General features: G+C 43.7%; 1 protein-coding gene across 2 annotated transcripts in view; it reads right to left on the bottom strand.

Annotated features, from left to right (window-relative positions):
* The window catches only part of SETBP1 (SET binding protein 1), a 262,052-nt gene that overhangs the window by 203,014 nt on the left and 37,926 nt on the right, over positions 1-21,112 (bottom strand). For both annotated transcript variants that reach the window (XM_074855566.1, XM_074855567.1), the window contains exon 3: positions 8,711-8,794. In XM_074855566.1, the coding sequence (XP_074711667.1) occupies positions 8,711-8,794 (84 nt within the window). The remainder of the gene's footprint in view (positions 1-8,710; positions 8,795-21,112) is intronic.

Genomic DNA, 21,112 nt, shown 5'->3' with positions numbered 1-21,112 from the left:
CCACACTAATATCCAAGTACTCCCCAGTCTTTAACATGAAGGATATCCATGCTGCTTTCACTGCTTTATAAAGAGAGCTGAGGTCCTGCGGGAATTAAATCACATGTCTGGTTGTGTAGGAAACCTGTGGCAGACTGAGGGACTGAATCAGCATCTCTGAATGGTGAGCTGACTCCACAGACACTGAACCACTTCTTCTTCCACCTGCTATAAAGACTTTCAAACTATAGCTTGAATGATTTCTCCCCTGCACAAGGGATTTTTTTTCTTCTACAAAGAAGTTTTATTTGACAAAGCTTTCTGAGTGGTTTCCAGGAGGTAATGTTTTAAAAACCGATTTTGACCTATAAAAGGAAACTTTAAACCCAAGGTACACATGTATCTTAGCCTACTACTGTCTCTCACCAAACCAGACTCGTATGCACGAACTCGTATGCAAGAAGCTCACAACATCACGTAGACAAAGAGTAAAAGGATATAAGGAACAAAAGACTGTTTAGATGGAGTAACACAAAAATGTTCGTATCAGTATGGTCAACCCAACAGCAGAACAGGCTCCCATGAGAAAATCAGGAAGGGTCATTGCCTGAGCTGCTGGGAAATTGAACTGAATAGTTCTTTCATGAATAATCAATGACATGACTGAATATTTGCTGAATGCAGAACTACCCTATTGGGTACAATTCCAGAGAGATGACCTTCTGATTTAGGACCTGAATTTCATCTTGTCTTGACATTGACTCGGGTACAATGTGAATAAAAGGAGGGTGCAAACTGCCACCATTCTGCTTGGGTAGCATTTTGCACCCGTGCCGAGAGGCGTGAAGTGCTCCACAAAGTTGCAAGCACAACACTCCAACCAACGAGCGGATCCTTCTCTCCATCTGCCACCCTCCACAAAGCCTTTGCACTTTCCTTGCACCTCTCAGCTCTCACCAGCTCTGAGCAGGCCGTTCAGTTTGCATGAACCTCTGAGTAGATGGGATCTGGATTCACGTGGCATCTGTCATCTAAAAGGTGGCTGATTGATACTGACCCTGCCATGGTGTCTTCACACACTGGCATCTGCTAAGAGGAAATGGGAACAAGGCAGAGTGGGAAAGGCAGCAGATGCAGCAAGAATGCCAGAGAGCAACGGGGAAAGATGGTCCTTACTATATCATAATCAAATGGACAAGTCCAAATCTTCACCTATGCCTTTTCTTCATTCATCTGCATGTTGTGCCTGCCCTGGTTGAGTCTCCTCACGGCAGGTAAGCTGCTAACGCGGAGGACATGGGACTGCTCGGAGCAGCTCCCCAGTGCAGCTTCTCTCTTCTGACTCTTTCCCTCTGTGTCCGTGTAGAGAGACCAGTGAAAACAACAAAATAGTTATTAATGCTCCCTGGGATTTCAGAGCCTGAAATGACATGAGACAGCATTTTCTTTGGCTGCTTTAGTTCTCTTTTAGCATGCTGCTGCGTGTTTGCCTTTGAGGAGTATAAATGACCCTTTCAAATTCAGGATTTGAGGCTGACGATGACAATTGATAACACTAATTTTTTCATGTGTGAAGCACTTTTCATTCAGAGGGCTCTCAAATTGCTTTTCAAAACTGTGCAGCTTCCCTTCATCCACCACCAAAATGAACCTACCTCCAAGGTGGAACAAAGGACCCATCAATGCAAGGTGGCAGTACACAGCAATTTAGGGCAGGAAATGAAGAATGATGTGTCCCACTGAAGGTGGCGGGTCAAGTCAAGTTGGGAGAATATTCTGAATGAGATCCTGGACAAAATATCATCACCAGGACTTGTATGCTCCAACTCAGGAGGGAAAGTGCCATGGGATCATCACTCACTAAAAAAGGTCAGAGCCCTAAGTTTTACATCTTGCACAGGGGCAGGGCACTGTGCTAAAGCATGCATTCAGAACTGCCTCAAAAGCAAAAAAAAAAAAAGGCAATTTGCTGACTGCTATTTCTGACGCCTTTCCTGCAAGAAAAGGGCACTATGAGTTTTTTGGTCCCCCCCTTCCTGTAGAAAGGAAAGGCTCTATTGAACTTCAGTCTACACTGTGCTATGCTTTACAGGAAGCCCAACCCATTTTGAAATTAATATGAACTGTAAGAGGAGACCACAAGGTGGGAAACTCTTCAAGTGAGTACAAGACTGGTGGGAAACTCTTCAAGTGAGTACAAGACTATTCATAAAATGAGTGAGAAAAGGAAATAAGTGATTATAAAACATCATTAGAAATGTCAGCTTACCAATGGCATTGTATGAAGGGAGGTGTAACCCACTGCAACACAAGCCTATTACAGCTGAACATGCAAAGGACACTCATAAACTCAACCTCTTTTGTTCAGATGCTTACATTAGGAAGTTTCTTTCATAACATCATCCCTCCAAAACTTACAAAAATCCAAAAAATGGGGGCTTACCCACTCGACTTCCATTTCACAACTGTTTCAACTCCACACAACAGATGAATGAAATCAAAAAGTTTTCCCAGCCACTAGGAACAAGATGCTTAGCACTAGATTCAGCAATTACCAAAGTTCAACTGCTGTATAAAATTGGGAGGTCCAGAGAAAATGCAGATGGTGAGTCTCTCATTCAAACATCTCTTGTCCCCAGTCAGATCCCATTGAGACAAAGATATTTCCAAATATTTTTAAAAAGTTTTCTGAGATTAAGCTTTCTGCAGCATTTTGGTTCATGAAATGGAACTGTCTTCCCCTTACAACACCACCAGCAGCACGAAAATTGTGGTGGGTGAATGGAAAAGCAAAGGTGCCCACCTTGCTGAGACCAACACTCATATCGGGGGGAGGGAAACACTCTGATATGGCAGAAAGAATAAGGTGCAGAAGTATTATATGAGTGAGTATTTCGGAGAGTAAAAGATTAATTGGTGGGATGAATATAATGGCAGAGCTACACGGTTTGCTTTTAATAGGTATCAGTGGCAAAAGAAATATGTTTATCAGTGGTGCTATATGTAACACTTTCCTGAGATCTCAACGGACTGGATGATCTAGGAGAGATTCCTGTAGTCCCGTGTTCCTTGTATGATCACACAGGCTTCTTTGCTCAAAGAACAAAATATTTTTAAGGGTGCTTTACTGCCCAGACACCTCAGACATTTAACATTCTCTCTCTTTGTATTTTAGTTCTTGCTTTAGCTTGTTATAACCTGTGCAGAATCCAGTGATTTTTCAAGCACAGATTCAAACTCTGCCATAAACTCAGAGCAGGAGACGGTGGACAGCATACCTTCACTCCCCCAATTCTCTCCTCCTGCTTTCTTCCACCCACGTATTTTCAAGTTAGCCAATGCTTTAATTTATTTTTATTACTCTTATCTCTTTTAGTGGAGAGAAACACTAACTGGGGGGGGGTGTGAACCAGACTCGCTCAGATGGAGTATGGGAGCCTTTGCACTCCCTCATTTTGTGCTTCAGTGCATTTCTTGCTGACAAGTGCCAGCAAAGCTAAGGCAGATTCTCTGAAACCTGGTCTCAGCCCTCTGCTATATCCTCAACAGATATTACAGCGTTGGCTGCCAAAGGAACTTAGCTCCAACACAGTTCAGGCCAGGTCAGTTAGCTATTTAAAGAGGTGGGTTTATTTATATACTTTTTACCCTCCTTCCCTCCCCTCCAACCTCCCCCCCTGTTTTTTGCTTTTTTTTTTTTTTTTTTTTTTTTAAGACGGGAAATTACCAGTAGCCCTGAGCATGTAAAATTTGACAGTGGTTTACCAGATAATTTGTATGGGTCCCTTTGTCTTTGCTAGTACTTTTATTCTTCAATAAATTCCTTCAACCATTAAACAACATTACTCCCACAACAACTTTGGCAGAGATCAAAAGAATGTGGCAGGTTTGCTCCAAGTTTCTACGGCTACCCTCCAGGTATCGAAGAGCTAGATAGAGAAAAAAGATGTTTTTCTTTCCTTTGCTCTTTTCTGAAGGGTTTTGTCCTGGATTTCCATACAGTCAATGAAAACATTTTAAAAAGTAATTAAGGTTGATTTTGTGAGGTGGGGGGACTGGGGGGTTTCGTTTCAATCCAATACTTAAGTCATTGTGCTTTTGCTGAAATAATGATGACATCCATTGATAGCACTGACTCACCTTCTTAAAAAGAACCTGTACTGCTAGGAAAAGCAGAATAATTATGAATTAAACTACTGTCTACTCTCAACAGATCTCTGGTGATACAAGTGGTAAAGAGATATATTTTGAGATATATATATACACATATATATAAAACCCTCTCTATCTATATATACAGGCATGCAAGCCCCAGTCCAGTGACCTGGAGAGAGAAGCTGGGCTCCTCACAACTTTGTGCATGAGGTGAACAGTGCTGCACGCCTCACCTCAACAGCACAGTGTTTTTTCAAGGAATCCTCAAAACAGGTGGTTCGTTTGGGTTCTACTTGCTACAGCTGGAGTCCTAGAGATCTAATCTCATCTGCAGTCTCGTCAGCTGTTGAAACCTGCTACAACCACTAGAATAGACCTTAAAATCTTAGCCTTGCAAGGACTGCACGTGCATTAGGCTATACTGGGAGCTACCTAAGTTTGAAAAAGAAAATCAAGCGGACAAATAAAAAAGCATCAGAGAAATTATTTCACCCCCAACACTGAATTCAACCTTTGGAAAGAGGCAAACTCTCAGGAGGCTTCAGGGTAAAGGAGGACACTCAGATGAGGCCAAAGAAGCCCACAGGGGAAGCTGCCTATTTCATTTCTGGAACGTGGACCATGTGCGTCTATTTTTAATTTTGAACCAAGTTCCTCTGCCTCCTGCCAGAAGTCCTAAGCCCTGTGCCGGTGCAATGAAAGCAGTGGCCCAGCCATCCCCTAATAGCTATTACTTCTTAATAAAGAGCAGCACTTAGTCAACGGATGAGGTTACTGTCGGAGGGGTCATGATTAATAATGATTAATCTGATCCTTGCCAACATGAGCTGGATCCACCATTCACTAAATAATTACTCTGCAGCATGGATACCGTTTCTAGAGGAGGCATACATTTGTCATATTAAAACCAAAAACAAACACATGGAAGGACAGGAGGATCTGACTTCTCAGCAAAACTTGAGCTCACATGAGCCACCAGAAAAGTTAAGCAAAGAGAAAAAAAAAAAAAATTAAAGGATGAGAGCAGTTAAACATTGATGAGTCGCCTACCTTTTGGGAGAAGCAATGGAAAACAAATAAAACTAAACCCTGAGAAGTCAGAGCTGCATGTGCAGAGATATGGAGTGCTCTGCTACTTCTGGTTCTCAACTCTATGCATACCTCTAATATGCACATTATTTGTCCACCCACACACTTTTCCCTGGTTTTTAATGACATTTTGCTTTCCTCAGAAAGTACGCAAATGAAATCACTCCCCAGGAACCATCTTTCTTGCTTTATGTTAATATACTATTTAGCACAAGGAAATCCTATTCCAGGATTGTCATTCTTATGCAACAACGCTCCTCAAATAATAAGAAACAGTATAATAATTTATGGGGAGGCATAAATTACTGGGAAACTAATAACCACTCTGAAGAACATGTATGAACCTTAGAATTACAGTAGGATGTTTGTGGTGCAGAGACTTGGTTCTGGGCCTTGGAGCACAGATGAATTTCACTCCCACAAAGCACACAAACAACTGGCAATGGTGCCACTGGGCAGTCAAGGACACGGGGGTTTTGGTGCCAAAAGGTGGCCTTATTTTGGGACTCCTCTCAGTCATCCTGATTCACCGACCCCAAGCTTTATCAAGACCATCCATGGAGGATGGGACTCTAATTCTTCAGTGCACTCAGCTGTATTCCCTTTGAGGTTTTCAAAGTTTTTGTGGGATTTATATTGCACTTCTTAACAATAGGGAGAAGATCTCATCTTGTAGGGTTTGATTAGGACTGGGAGGCTACACAACATAGACCACCAGTCCCTCTCCTGCTCTGGTGCAAATCAAACATGAAGGTTGGGTTCCTTGTGACTGTTGTGAAATCCCATCCCCGTGGGAGCTCGTTTGCACTTCCGCCCTTGACAGTGATGGAGCCAGGATTTACACACTAGTGACTTGCACCATAGAAAATACCATGCAGATAGGTGCCTTTGGACGCCAGACCCAGGGAAGCAGATCTCAGGTCAAGGAGGTTACGGTGCCATCTCTTCTAGAGGCATACTGGAGAAATGCCAGTAAATTAAATCCTCAGCAATGGCGTCCTGACTTGGTTCATCTGGGGATTTTCACCGGTGGAGCTGAGTGTCTACAACTTTATGCAAGTTTCCAAATTGACTTGAAAGAATTAAAAAAGTTAAAATCTTTTCAAAGCATCACCTTTCACAAAAATTCAGCCAAAACCTAGCTGGTTAGTCCCAAACCTTTAAATAGTTAATGGTACAAAAGCCACATACCTATTTATGCGTACATTCATGAAAATGAAAACTAAGTTGCATTTTCACACAACTTTACAGAGGCATTACAGGAAAACAAGTCCAAAAAAAAAAAAAGAAAGGAAAAGCCTCCAACAATAATGAAGGTAAATCTTTAAAATCTGAGACAGGGCAAGGAAGTAGGGGGTAAAGTTCTGCAAACAGAACTAAATCCAGTGCAGTGTTTTTCCCCTTCACAAAGTGAAACAAGCTGTTTCTAAAATAATGCTTCCTTGGTTTTCTGGCAATTAGTGTCCTGAAGGATTAGCCTACAATCGTCAGCAAGTGTTTGCCTTTCCCAGCCGATGTCACCATAGAAGTCTGTATTTATCTACAAGGCCCAGGGGATAATTTATAAGCTGAGCTGAAGTCCTGCATTCACAGACAAATGTTCCACACTGCCACCCACCCTCCTGTACTAGTTTCCTCCCCATCCACTTCCTGTCCCCTGAAATACTGACAGGACCCTGCCAGGGGCACGATGAATGAGCTTTACAGCCTCTGGAGCAAGCACTTGCCCAATAGTTTATGCTGTTACAGCACAAAAGAGTTACTGAGATAGTCAACACACCACTAGACATGAAAAATCAGATTTCAGAAAGTAATCAGATGCAAAGAATAAGTTATCACTGTCCCAGAAAACATAAAAGAGAATGGGATCTTTTTCCCCTCCAAAAACTATTGCCTACTCTATAATTAAAGTATTGTCATCAATGAGTTTTAGGTCCAACACTCAGGGTTTGTTAGAGATAGTGTTTTGTAAAACTGCTCTGCAATCAAGACGTTCCCATTTCATTTTTAATCTCTACTACAAGTGGTCTGACACTGCTCTAGTCCTGTTGTAAATCAAGAGTGATTCAAGCAGAGTACATCAAAATACAAAAGACTAAAATTTGTAAAAGTGTATCATTTCTAATTTAATTTTCTCCTGATGTGTTAAAACCTCAACATGAGAAAATTAAACTTGTATTTGAGAGAATGGGAAGCTATTCTTTGAAGAAAAGTAATACGAATCCTTGTCTCGATGGTGAACTGATAGTATAGCTCATGACAATGAATTTGTTATTTTGAAAATACTAATTAAAGAAAAAAAACAACATCAATGAAAGACTCAATCCTACAACACATTTATAAATGTGACCAATGTTCCTCACAACAGAGCCCACCACAGGATAGATAGATCTGTTCTCAGATCTTCTCAGACATTAACAAAACTCAGAGATAGTGTTATTAATTAGGGTTGATGAACATGCATGTTGGAAATGAAAACATTTTTCCTCCTGAGGATTCACCTCTTTTCCCATCAGTAAAATATCAGGAGTTCCTTGTGTTTTGGTGTTTTGTGGACACTGTTTGAATCTGCTTCAGGTCTATACCTGGTTACAGACTGTTCACAAGCTACATTAGAGAGCTAAGTTACTGGATATTTGAGATTAACTGCTTCACTCTACCACATTTCATACTGGATGACCCATTATTTATAAAGTGTTTCTGCTCAAATCAAATTTTGCTTCATCTTTGGAAAGAATGATCTCTGGATTCAAACTTCTCTTTAGTTACAAAGCCAGAAGGCCATAATAACTGAAAATTTTGACAGGGACAAACTTGGCTGGTCTAAATAAATGCAAAATGGTAGGAGGTAGGAAGAGACCACCAGCTGGCTGTCGTTCAGAGCGCAGTCCAGCTCTCTTGCAATTACTGAACCCTACAAGTGGTCCCACTGATGTCAATTTGACCAGATTTAGAATAAGGGGCCATTCATTCCAAGTAATGAATATTGAAACCTGGCCATCGGGTTGTGAACAAGTTTTTACATGTCTGTCATGAGGAACCTCAACAAAGAATGTTCTTGTGATGGTGTCACTTCAGAACAAAAGCATGCCACGAATGGCACGTTTCTCTGTAACTATCACCCATCCAGGCAGCTACAGTATGAGACCAAAGGTTGCATGCATTTAGCCAGCAAGGAAGTGCAATATTCTTTAAGAAAGGCATTGCCTGGAGTTGATTTTTATAAAGAAACAGAATTCATTAATAAACAAACCAGATGGGAGTAAGTCAGGCTAGGGCATTAACAGCTCCTAGCGCAATGAATCCTTGATCTTGGTTGGGGGTTTTTCTACAAATAACAAATACAAAAACATTAATGTTGTATCATTGTCAGCCATGCCAAGGATTGTTTGTGTCCAGGAACCCAGACATACAACAGCACAGTTCAAATCAACCAGGTGTTAACACATGATTTTATTCCCACCAGTTAAAGTACGTATTGACTGACCTGATCTGAGTCTTTCACTTGAGCGTTTTTCCCTTTTCTGCAACCACAACTCATGAGCAGTTTTGCATCTCCAATGACTTTTCCCTATAAAAGATAAGGCAAGAAAAACATCAGCACAATCTGAACCACTGAAGACCAAGAGGCTTATATTTATGACCAGAAGCAGGGGAAGAAAAGGCATTAGGGGAGCCTGTGGATTCATCCTGCATTGCTGTGAGTTACCCTTCCACAGAGCAGTAGCTCCCAAGCTGCCAGGGAGACTTCCCCAAGGGCCAATATCACACCATTAGGCATGTCACACAGACAGAAGGAAAGCGAGGTGTGCAGAAAACCAGTGGGCAAACCAAGCTGAAAAGGAACAGATTATTTTATCCCAGTGTTTTCATACACAGATATGAACAGGATCGTGCTCAGAATACAGTTACCAAACTGGACTGACTTGCAGAAAAGTTCATACACCAGTATTTCTGTTCACCCTTACCAAGTTAGTGCTTACTTGCTTCTAGTTTATTTGGTGAAATGAAGTTTACAGGTGTGACTTGCCCTCATTAGGACAACTGGTCCATATAACCACAGGCAAGTCCTTGCCAGGAATCCAACAGCCCACCCTCACCCCACACTGCTGGTGCAGACGTCAATAACATGCTGGGCCAACAGAGATTTACAGAGGAACAGGGTCCCCTCACCATCCTTTTGCCTATAACCAACAGTTTGGGAAATAAGCTGAGCTCAAACACCTTCTTTTCATTGACAACCCATCAGACTGAATAAGTGTGATCTGAGCAGCAAGGTTCCTCACATTACCATGTTTTTTTTCTGAGGATTATTTGAGCCACTTTAGCTCTTCACCAAAGTGTTTTTGGAGCTTATCAGACCAGACGTCTTGATAAATCACTGTGGCAGAAAGGGGCTGGGATTCCAGGTTTGGTCTAAATGCTCCTTGAGCTCAACAGTAACACAGCCAATTGAGTCCCCACAAACTCATCGCAATTACTTGCTTTCACATAGACACACTCACAAAGGCATTGTCTTTTTTTCAGACTTTTGCTGGCCACAGCTGAAAAATAAACATTCTCAGCATCTGCTGGACAACAAAGAGAGAATCTGCTCGTGTGTAGCCATGAAGAGTCACGAGACTTCAGCTGGATGAATTTATATGGAAAAGGAGACCTCAACATTAAAGCAGTTAATGAGTTTAGCCAAGTGGAAGTGCTCTGCCCTAAATGATGAAGAAGGGAAAGTGCACGATTAAAAGGAATTGCAGCCATTGCTCAATGTCAGGGCACAGCAGAGAGATGACCCTCAGTGGCAGGAATTACAAACAGGCAGATAAACTTCTGGTCACCTCAGGAGAGCCTGCAACCTGCCAGGTGTGGTGAGATCTCTTACTTGGTGACCCTAGCATCTCACAAGTCCCAGCAAGGTCAGATAATGTGCAAAAATTATCTTTTCTCCTCTTTCCAAAAGAGATGCTGAAAAAAAAAAAAAGACACTGAAAAGGTTGTACCTACAGTTGATGCCTAACCCAAACGCCCAGTGTTTGCAACCTGTCAAACTTCGAGGTTTTCAGGGGACTACTTCCAACTGGCATCCTCTGCTTGTGACTCCCATCTATCAAAGTTATTTTACTCTTGCCCTACAGTCCTTCACAATTAGTCTGTAATCTCTTAAATTTGAATACCATTCCCCAGAAAGAAGTGATTAGACTAAAATTTAAAGCAATTGTATTAAATTATCATGTTAGAGATAGGAAAGTGAGGCACAGGGAGAGACTTGTCTGTCTAACCAAAGGAGACTTTCTAGACACCCCACAGTATATGAAACAAGTTAGAGATACAAAAGGACCTAAGGCAGCCCCAAACATTTCCTAAAAGGCAGCTGATGGACAGACAGGATACCTTAGGGTGCCTATAGCAGCAACATACACCTGTGTTTAGGAAACTGGATCCATACATGACTTGTTGATGATCAACTTCTCCCAGTATCCACTGCAAAATCATTATGTTGAAAAAAATACCCAGCCCTTTTGACACCACAAACCAAGGAAAATCTCCCGAATTTAGACCTTTCTCTGGCTTCCAGGATATACTGTCACACAACCTTAGCTCATGGCAAACCATGGTCATGTTCTCCTGTCCAGCTGGAACTATCACCAGCTTTATTTAACAGAGAAAAATTGCAAGAAGTTGCCCATAATCACCTGGAAAATCAAGAGCAGGGGCAGAATATGAACCCAAAACTTGAAAGGTTTTTCTTTTTCCCTGACAGTACAAGAATACAGGGGCTCTTCCATTTGCTAAAAAAGCAAATGAAAGCAATGCACTGGATGAATAATCCCACCTCCTTTTCCAACTGCAGATGCAGCTCTCCTAATGCGCATTGCCTGAATTAGCTCCTACCTCCACCTCTTTTTAGGAAAGCTTATTATGAACAGATGCTTAATTTGGGGATAGGTGTCTAACATTAGGCAGCTAAGTTGAAAGGCAAAAAAAAAAAAAAAGCATATGGACAACATTTGCAGCCAGTCGCAACTCTGTTCAGGAGCAGATGGAGGCCTTGTCATTCAGGGGTTTCCTCGCATACACCAAGCAGTTCAGTGGGGATAGGGAAAGGGGCTTCTGTTTGGATGCTTCTGTCTGGAACCAGATTAGAAGAAAGCACACTTTTCCGCAGCACACGCCTTGTGTTACATTAAACATGCATATGCAACTTCAGCTTTTATTCAGTGATCTGAAACAGAGCCCTCCAGGGTGCTAAGGGTCAGTGGGTTTTTGTTTGTTTATCTGTATGTTATTTTACAGTTTCTAGTGCCCAAGGAGTTTGTTAAGAAATTAAAACACCTCGCTGGGGCTATCTTGCTCTGATTGTTGCCTCCTAATATATCCCTCCCTCCTTTGTCCAAGCAGCATCTGATGCTTACAGGGGAGGGAGAGAACACTGGAAAGAGGAGCCTCATCTCACTGGGTACTACAGACGTTTGGTCTTAATTTATGAAGCATCATTTCCATGTTTCGTGGCCTTTTAGTAACAGGATGGGGGAGAAGCACAGTGATCTTGAAAGCTCACAGATACACTGCTACTCAATGATCCTGTGCTGCCTGCTCCTGATGCAACGCTCCGGTTTAGAAGCAGGTAGGCGCAATGATTTCCAATGGAGAAGCTCATTTTGCCTTCTACTGGCTCCCATCCATCGTCAGACATCCTCCTTCCCAAGGCAAAGAGCAAGAAGGCTTCTCGGTGAGCACTAAGACAAAACACGTATGTCCCACTGTCCCACCTCTTAGAGGGAGTCTCACTGGACTCACCCTCCTCCTTGCACCATGGGCTCCGGCAGTTGGCCAAAGTTTGCAGAAAAAGAAGGAAAATAATAATAGTAACAGGCTTAATTATCTCAGCTGCACGAGTGACAGGAGCTGATCAGTTGCCAGTTTTAACAGGCTGTGGTCGAGAAACTCCAAACTGTGTCACCCAGAAGTCAAATGAGGGCCAGTCACAATTCACTTCACGCCAGCGGCTCTGGGGGGAGGCGCAGAGGGACACACAAATCGCTGCTGCTGGGACAGCCCTGGAGGCTGCAGCGAGCCCCAGCACTGCTGCGTTGTCCAGAGCGGTCCCGCACGGAGCTGCCAGCCCCATTTAAAGGAGTCAGACATGACGCACATGGCACCAGTGGGCCTCCATGGAGCTGTCAGGCTCTGTGCTCCAGAGGAGCTGGCTGGGATTAACTGGGGGATCCCATCTTCCTCCTGCTCTCCCAAGTCTGTGGCCGGAAAGATCAGCGCAAGTGCTGGGTTCAGCTTAGCAACACCATGCCATGCACCTTGCAGCTGCTGGCAGGTCCAGCTGGGCTCTGACCTGCTCAGTTCCCATCAGTCTTTCTTGGTTTTGAGCAACGGCCATAGAAAATACTGGCAGTAGCCTCACCCCCAAGGAGCTGGCACAACCCATCTCCATTTGGCCCCTGGAAGGTCTCACTGGCCAAACCTGGCCCTGGCTTTCAGCTGTTCATGCTCTCTCCATCTCTCCTGCGTTGCAATACCCTCAAAATTTCCCCCACCAGACAGAGGAAAATGTGAGGCGCAGAAAGCATAACTGAGCCTTGGCCCATGGCAAGCTGGGGAACAGCACACCTTCCAGCATGGCCTTTCCAAGGCTTTTATCAGCATTTCAGCTGCTGAATCAGCCTGGCTCTTCATGGAGAAGTACTTTTCTAAAAGAGCTTTGTGAAGCTGAGCTGAGCAGCGCTTCACAGCCTCTTCCCTTTTTTTCCTCCCCTGTCTTACGCCACCAAAATAGCTCTCCAGCATGATACCCACATAAACACGCTGATCGTGCCTGCTCAGGAATGACAAGCGTGTAGGGAGGCGAAGACGTCCTTCTCTGACTCCTTCTCTGACTCCTTCTCCATCCATCAAAATATTCCAACATTTCCAGGATGGGAGACCACATTTGCAGCCACCTCCCCTGAGATCCTGCACCAGGCAGGCTGTGCAATTCAGTCTGCTCTCCTGCCACTGAGCTTAATGGTTATTTTTAAATAAAATCATTACTTTTTTTCACTATGGGCTACTTAGTAAAAAGCCAAGAGGAACATGGTGTTTTCATTATTTATTTTTTATTGTAGGGCCATAGTTCAGTTTTTCACCAAGAAGAAAACATGCGTATAGCACTGCAACAGCGAACCCTAAAAAATCCCCATGGGTGCATAAATGACGTTGGGAAGAGCAACATATTCAGTGTTTATGCTTTTTATATCGTTCTGTCAGGATAATCCACGCGTCTGGAAGAACTGGTGCCCAAGTGCCTACAGTGGGAGAGGAGAAGGGGGGAAACGAAGGGAAACAAGAACTGAATCCAAGGTGGAGGCAAGCGGCAGTACAACAGACAGCTGGTGTTTGGGTGGTGGTAAATCACCCTGAAATGAGCCTCTTCCCTCAGCTCAATGAGGCCTAAACAACAAAGGAAGGCACAGCTTGCAGCCGGACAGCCTGCTAGCCAACCACAGACACACATGACAGCTTCATTCAGGAGCCCGGAGTCAATACAAAAGCTTCGAAATCAATCCGACATCCTGCGACCTCAAACAATGCACCAAATCTTCTCAGAATTGGAGCCCCAAATGAGGGGGAGCAGCATTCAAGGGAGATCAAACCACAGGGCTGGCATTGAAAGAGACTAAAAAGGAGAAGAATGTTCCCAGTTTATTAATGGCGAGGTCTGGCCGGCTGCATCCCAGCCGCCATAGGTTACGTTCATTAAAGGGCAGCGCTTTGCACGTATTATGCAGAGCGCCCGGAGAGTATGTGTGTGTGCATGTGTGCGCAAGCATGCCCCTCACTTGCTAGAGATCAGGATGTGTCTTTCTGCTTAGCACTGTTGTCTCCATCAGAAATTCCTCCTGTGTGAACCACAAACGGGGTTTTTTCCCACTTGAGCGACTGTATGGGCACAGACGCGCGCACGCCCTTGCACATACGCACGCTCTCTCTCATCCCTGAGCCTGAAAAGCATAAAGGAACTCAGACAGGCTCTTTCCAAGGAAAGAAAAAAAAAAAGCCCAACATTTCAAATCCCCCTTCCCTCCTGGCTATACTTTCAGCTCACACACACACACAAAATCTACTACAAAAGGCTGAAGCATTATGCGATTGCCACTGCTGCTGATGAAGTTGATTGCTCCATAAACCCTTGCCCGCTCCTACATGCCATAAAGGACCAGGTCCCACAGCACAACAAACCCACAAAGAGGAGAAAAAGAAAAAGAAGTGCTTCAGTCCCAGGAGTTGCCCCCTCCGGGTAGGATTGCCCCCTCTGGGGTAGTTTCACCTGCAGCATCTGTCTTGTAGCACTGCACACAAATGGCACTCTTCCCCCTATAGCAACAAAAAGGCCAAACAAATCCTTTTTATCAGCTTCCCTTTGAAGGCAGGTGGAGAAGTAGAATATAGACACAAACACACACAAAAAGATAAATACCATTTGCAAAAGTACTGTTTGGATTTGCCTCTCCTGATTATCTTCTTTTCAGCTGCCATATGTTTGGAAGAGTCAGACCTTGCAAGTTTTCTCCTCAGCTGCACAGTCCAAGACAGAGCGCTCACTAGAGGAGGTCAGACTTGAAAAACGCTTCTTTTTTGTGCTGAAATGGGAGTAGATGAAGAGAAATGGCTGAATTTTTCAAAGTCATCTACGGATTTTGATGCACATTTCCCAAGTGTTTTCACTGAAGATGGGTCAAAGTCCAATCACCTTTGCTTTTAAAGTGTCACACTGCTCTTATGTTCAGAAAAGATATGGTTGTGGGAACTAGTAACATGTCTCAAATTTGGAGAAACTTACGTGCATAGAAGCTGAAAACAAAAAATCTTCCTTAGGATGCAGCAATTCCAACTCATTTTATTCTCAAAAGTTGAGGAAATTAGCATTAAGCCTCCACAAAAAAAAACTTTATGCTTTACTCACCCTTTACTTCACTAGTCTACACTACTCTTGCCACAGCTCTGGAGTCCTTAGAAACCATGAGCATGATCCTTATCTCCTCAGCTGAGAAGACAACTCTATTTTTATGTTGTGATATTGTTACACAGATGCCAGAGGGCAACTGGACAAAGACAGGTATAGTAGACTCAACAAGCTTTTTCTGCATCACAAGGTAGGATGGAAGATCAACTCTACATGCGAGACAAGATGAGGTGATATTTCGAACCCCAGGCAAGAAGACTGGAGAAGTCCCTGCCTCGTTTATCAACAGTAAGACAAAAAGCCTCTCAATTAGCATTCATAGAAAGAGAAAAACTGCAGCCAGGCTGGGCGAGTGCCCAAAGATGTGGTACATGAGTGGTAGGAAATGATGGAGGGCTGCAACAATTCCTAGCACTGCAGATAAAACAGAGTCTGCGAGGATCAGATGGAAAGATTCAAGGGTAAGTTTGCTGGGAGAATAATAAGGTTGAAATCTTTAATTTTAAAATACATTTTTCTTTGCACTGAAATAGCACTTTTTGTTTCAGATATCTAGTGAGTCCAAATGTACGTTTTTCAAACTCAGGAAAACTGAGCTCTTCTTTAGATGAGCTGCTTTTTTTTTTTTTATTTTTTGCATGCTTCCCTGCTTTAAACTCTGCTATTTGAATAATTTAACAATCTATCTTAAATATTTCACCAATAAATCACAGGCTTGTGTTTCTATTTCATGTTAAAACTAATCAGTGGAGGAATGCCTCAGCTGGAAGTTAAAATTCTGCTCCACCAAGCCAGCGATGCATAATCATTTCTCCACAGACTCTCTGGTGAATAAAAACTTCTCTGCAGAATTAATGTTGTATAAAAAGTTCTTTGTGCAGGCGTAGAGTGCAACTGTGGTTCAGGATTGTCTACATCCTGCCAACAGGGCTTGAGATTTCCAGAGCTAATTGGTTTGTAGAGTTTTCCTACCCTGCCAAGCACAAGCATGGAGCTCACAGCTGAATCTCATCCATGGGCACGTCAAGCCGGGGTCCCACTTTGCCGGTCAGGATGATGATGATAAAATTCACAGAGCTCCAAACGGTCCACACGGGTGATGACTGTATTGGGATTCCATGCTTGTTCCCATCAAAGAGGAGCAAATAGAAAAAAATCCAGATGTTGTTGGTCAAAATGAGAGATTTTTAAAAATGCCTTTTCGGTAAAGGAGATGAGAGCCTATATCAAGGAACCCCAAAGCTCATCGAGCATCAACAGGAATAAATCTTCTCAAGTTCCTAAATTGTGCAGGCATTTTTAACTACATTTTAATGAAGTTCTGATGCAAAATCTGTCTCCCAAACTCCAAGTTGATCCAAATGAAGCCAGGAAGCCTCACAGATATATATAATTTAGTGCAACTAACTCTAATTTTGTTCCTAAATCATTGAGACACATTCAAGGCAAGACCCACTTTGGCCTCAGTCAGCAAAATCCAAAATGCATGAACGATGTGAATAGATAGCAAGAAGTTGACAGCTAACATGTTGAATCCAAAAAGCAAAACAGAAGAGAGAAAAATTAATGCCAAAAAGGAAGGGAAGGGGAAAGGGGAATAGCTGTACACTACATTATCATTAAGCTGCCTTTCATTTGTCAACTTTTTACTTAGTTTTGTAACAAAACTTAAAAAGCCATGCCATTTGCTTCAAAGAAGTATACGTTGGATGATGTCACGTTGATACCCATAGTAAAGGATGAGCAAAACATACACAATCATATGCACAAATAAAAATCATCTTGGGCAACATGATTCCTCTTCTGCAGCTGGGCAAATGTCTCTGCATCCCAGCTCCTAAGACTGGCTGGAGCTTGCCTGGGGAGTGGGGGCTGAGGTGGAAATAAGAGACACCTCCTCCTCCTCCTCCTTATTTGAGGACGGACATCTCCATCTTTCCTCCCCGTGTGCAACCGACAAGACTTCCTGAACAAACTGACATGGAAACAGCTAATTTACTGCTTCGTGTCAGGAATGTGGCCAGAGCTTCAGTCCCCTGTACCCCAGACTCCCATGGCTGGGCTGCTTCATCCTAAAAAGGGTCTCCCCTTCCTCCTGTCCCTCCCCTCCAACACACACTCCTCCTCCTCTTCTGCTTTGTAACTCATCTCCCTGCAAGCTACTTCCCAACAGGAGTCGAAATTAAACAGGCTGCCCATATGCCATGGCTCACTTGTTGTCTGTTCCCCTCACTGCCATCTGGCCTATTTGCTCAGCCAAAGGAAAAAAAAATTAGGGAAAAAAAAAAAAAAAAAAAGAAAAAGGGATGGGGGGAGAAGAAGAAGAAGAAGGATAAAGCCAGACACAATGAGGACAAGAAGGGAGGTGATGATGCTGTCTCTTGCGTCTGCTCCTTGGCCAGGCTCCCAGATAGATCAGTAATGGAGAGCAGCAGAACCAGTGACAATTAACCCAAACACAGTTCTGTTTATTTAACCTGTTCAGAGAGATCAGCTCATGTGCTGCTCCCCTGGCAAGGAGGCACCACACTCCAGCACGGATCATCCCACCGAGAAACCCCCAGCCAGAGGAGGCAAAGGGAGATCCTCATCTCCTGAACTGGGCTGGAGAAAACCCCCTAGATTCTTCAGAGCATGGTTGGGCTGCTGGGCTGAGGTTTTCTTTAACTTTCAAAATTACCTTACTTGTTTAGACAGCAGCACCAGCAGAAGAGCAAGGAGATGTGACTAGGGGCAGGGGGAGTGGCACGTCTGCCCTGGTTTTGATGCACACTAATTTTTAAAGCTCCTGGCCCTGTGAAACCAGAGGAAAGGAAAGAAAAGGAAAAAAAAGAAAACAATCTAGAAGAGAAAAAGCAAAATAATCCGAAAACACCTTGTTATTTCCATGCTGTTTCTCTAAACACAGAAAAGTTTTCAGTCCTGCAAGGTGCTGAGTGCAGAGATGTTTTTTAAAAAAGGATAAAGAGGGTAACTCAAGAAACTGCATGGCTCACCATCACTAAACATTTGTGCCAGGGTGGGGAGAAAGTCTGGGAGCAGAGCTGTGGGAATAACAGAAGTTATGTTTGTTTTTCAAGCTGAAATGAAAACTTCAAGATAAAAAAAAAATAGATTAACTTGAAAAATAGCTTTCTAAAAAGGACAGCTACTGAACCATTTACACAGCAGAATGAAAAGGGGCTTTTTCAACACCTTTTAGTGCTTTTTCTTTCTTTCTTTTTTTTAATTTGCAGTGAGACATTGCATACACATGCAAAAGCTGGTGCATGTGCTGATAAGGAATTTAATTGCGTTCCAGTTCTCTTACCTAGTTTTGCATGTATTTACCTCCAAGAAATGGGAGCAGAATTCAGCTCGTGTTTGTCTGCAGAGTGCAAACTGCAGGTAGCACAGATGCGCGTGTGCAAAAACACGTGCCTCGCACTGGGATAGGTATCAAGAGCCATACGGTTGGTTCATCTCAAGGCAGACACCGCTGAGCCATGAGACGACGATAATTACCATTACAGCTCCGTGAGATCATGGTGGGGAAGCCCCTGCAGGGAGAGAAGGCAGGGGAGGAAGAGCACACCTCCTCTTTTCGAGGCAGCAGGGGTTGTGTGCGGGCACAGAGAAACTCCAGATGCTTCCCAGAAGGAAAGGTGTTGCTGCAGAGACCACTGGGGGAAGAGCCCTTCCATTAGCCGTGTGCCTACACCTGAGTCCTTCACGAACACAGAGAAGGAGAGATGATCCTGCCTGAGGACAGTACCTTCTGATTCACACTTATGTTTTCCCATTGCAGCCTGACTGCAACAAAGCAAAACCGAGCAGGTTGAATATATTCACACGTGACCATTCCTCTGCTTGTAACCACTGAGCAAAATCAGTGTTGCCTGTCTTAGGCTTCCTATTTTTCTACAACTGCATCTGTACACGTAGGTAGGTAACATGCAGATCATGGTAACAGATGCCTCGAAGCAAAGGCTGTGTTGATTTATCCAGCAGTTGGGCTTGTGGTCCCTAGTAATAGAGAAGGACTCTTTCCCCATCCAAGCAGCCCACTTGCAGCCTTCAGAAAGGAAGAAATGCTTTGTGAATGCAAAATAACTTTGTGACAGTGAAAACAGAAACCAGAAGTTCGCCTAAAACCAAAACACAGCAGCATTTCCGACTTTAACGCTGCTGCAGTCACTCCACGGTGGGGCCTCTAACTTTGGGAACCATTAAAAGCAGCAACAACACCCAGAGGGAAGTCCTCTACGAGGAGATGAATTCCACCACAGGTTTCAGCTGACATCACCAGCCCGCCGACGTTCCGCCCTTGTGGTTTATGATCTTACCACCAAGCACCTCCGTGGAGTCATTCCCTCCTATCTTACTGCAGCCCATCCATTATCCTCTACCTAATTGCTTCGACAGTGCCACTGCAACAGAGATATTTCCTACAGCTGAATATTTGTATTCCCAAGAGTTGGCACCTGCCAGGTCAAGTTCCTCAGTCTTTACATTTGATGTTACTACAATGGGAAGAAGTTCCAGTGAACAGAAAAGCACAGGGAGCCAGCAATGAATCCGATTCCTCCATTTGGATTTTCTTTTAAACAAAAGGGGACTTGCTAAAGATCATCTTACATCATTCTACGGAAATAGGACGGAAGGAAAGGGGAATGGTGTCAAGTGCAATCTGTCAAATACACCATTAAATCAGAATTCCCCAGTTAGGGCTAACAATGAACTGCAATAAAGTCAATGGGAAGGGGGTGCACTATGAAAAACTGGGAAGAGGTGTGGGGGGGTGTTGGGTATTTTTTGTGGCTTTCAGATGGGGGAGCTGGGAGAGACCAGTGCTGAGCTAGTGGCATCCAAGCTGACTCCTGAACACTGCGCACCCTCTGGGGCCTCAGCTTCTCACAAAATCAACCAATTCATCCTGTGAAGAGAATGAGGATGCTCCACATTTTGTAACTCACAGTGAAAGTCCCAGGAGATCCCATGACATGCCCATGCTCAGGATGGCATCTGCAGCAGGTCAAGGTGCAGCAGGTACCATCTTTCACATCTTGGCCTGAAGTTTTGAGCACTAAGCCACTCCAGAAACATCATTTCACATTTCCACTCTCTGTAGTGAGGTTCCAAAATACTTTGCATCTGCATGTTTGTCTAAGGGAAAGTGCCGTCCCCTTATAACTACAGCATTGATGGATGCTGAGAAATTTTGGGGTCCTTGATTTGCTTTCCCTCTGCAAGATTTTTGTGTTTGGAAGGTCCCTCTCTGTGATTCTTTCCCAGCTCCCATGTTTAAGGGTAAGAAAACTTTTCACTATAGGACTTATCTAATGAGCCTGAGAGTAGCTTTTCAAACCAATATTAGGATCATCTCTAATCTAGCATACCTGAGGTGTTCAACTGTGACTCCTTGATTTTATGCCAACAGAACCAAAAGCCTTCAAAAACTCTCCCATCCAAATATCGGACTAATCCAGGCATACTGGATCCATCAAGATCTGGATAATTCAATCTCTAGCAGGTACAAGACCACTAGTAGTGAAACTCAAGGGATTTTGTTTGCCCATCTTGGCCTCAGAAAGGCCAAAGGACTTTTGTTACCCTGAAAGAGGAGCTTGCTTAGTGCCATATCATGCCTAAGCATGTCAGCAAGAGGGGGAACACACTCAGGGACTATTGCTGTGGCATGCTGCCACTTGTTGGCCAAGGAAGCCCAACCACATCACTAGTATGAAGAGTCAAAGATATGAGAGCATCCCGAAGACCTGAGCTCCTCCATCCTGAGAGTCCCACATCTCCTAGCCATGAAGTGGATGGATATTTGTTCAAGGTTGCAATGCTTGTCTTAGCTGGTTGTTCTCATTAGGTTCGCACCCTTCGAGGTGCTTCAAGGCCATTTGCCTTCCTCAACTCCCCATTCCAGCTGTCTCAGCACCTGGGTTGGAAATT

Source organism: Strix uralensis, chromosome Z (assembly GCF_047716275.1).
Source record: "Strix uralensis isolate ZFMK-TIS-50842 chromosome Z, bStrUra1, whole genome shotgun sequence".
NCBI lineage: Eukaryota > Metazoa > Chordata > Aves > Strigiformes > Strigidae > Strix > Strix uralensis.
The sequence above is the reverse complement of the archived record's forward strand: the minus strand, read 5'-3'. Positions and strand labels throughout refer to the sequence as shown.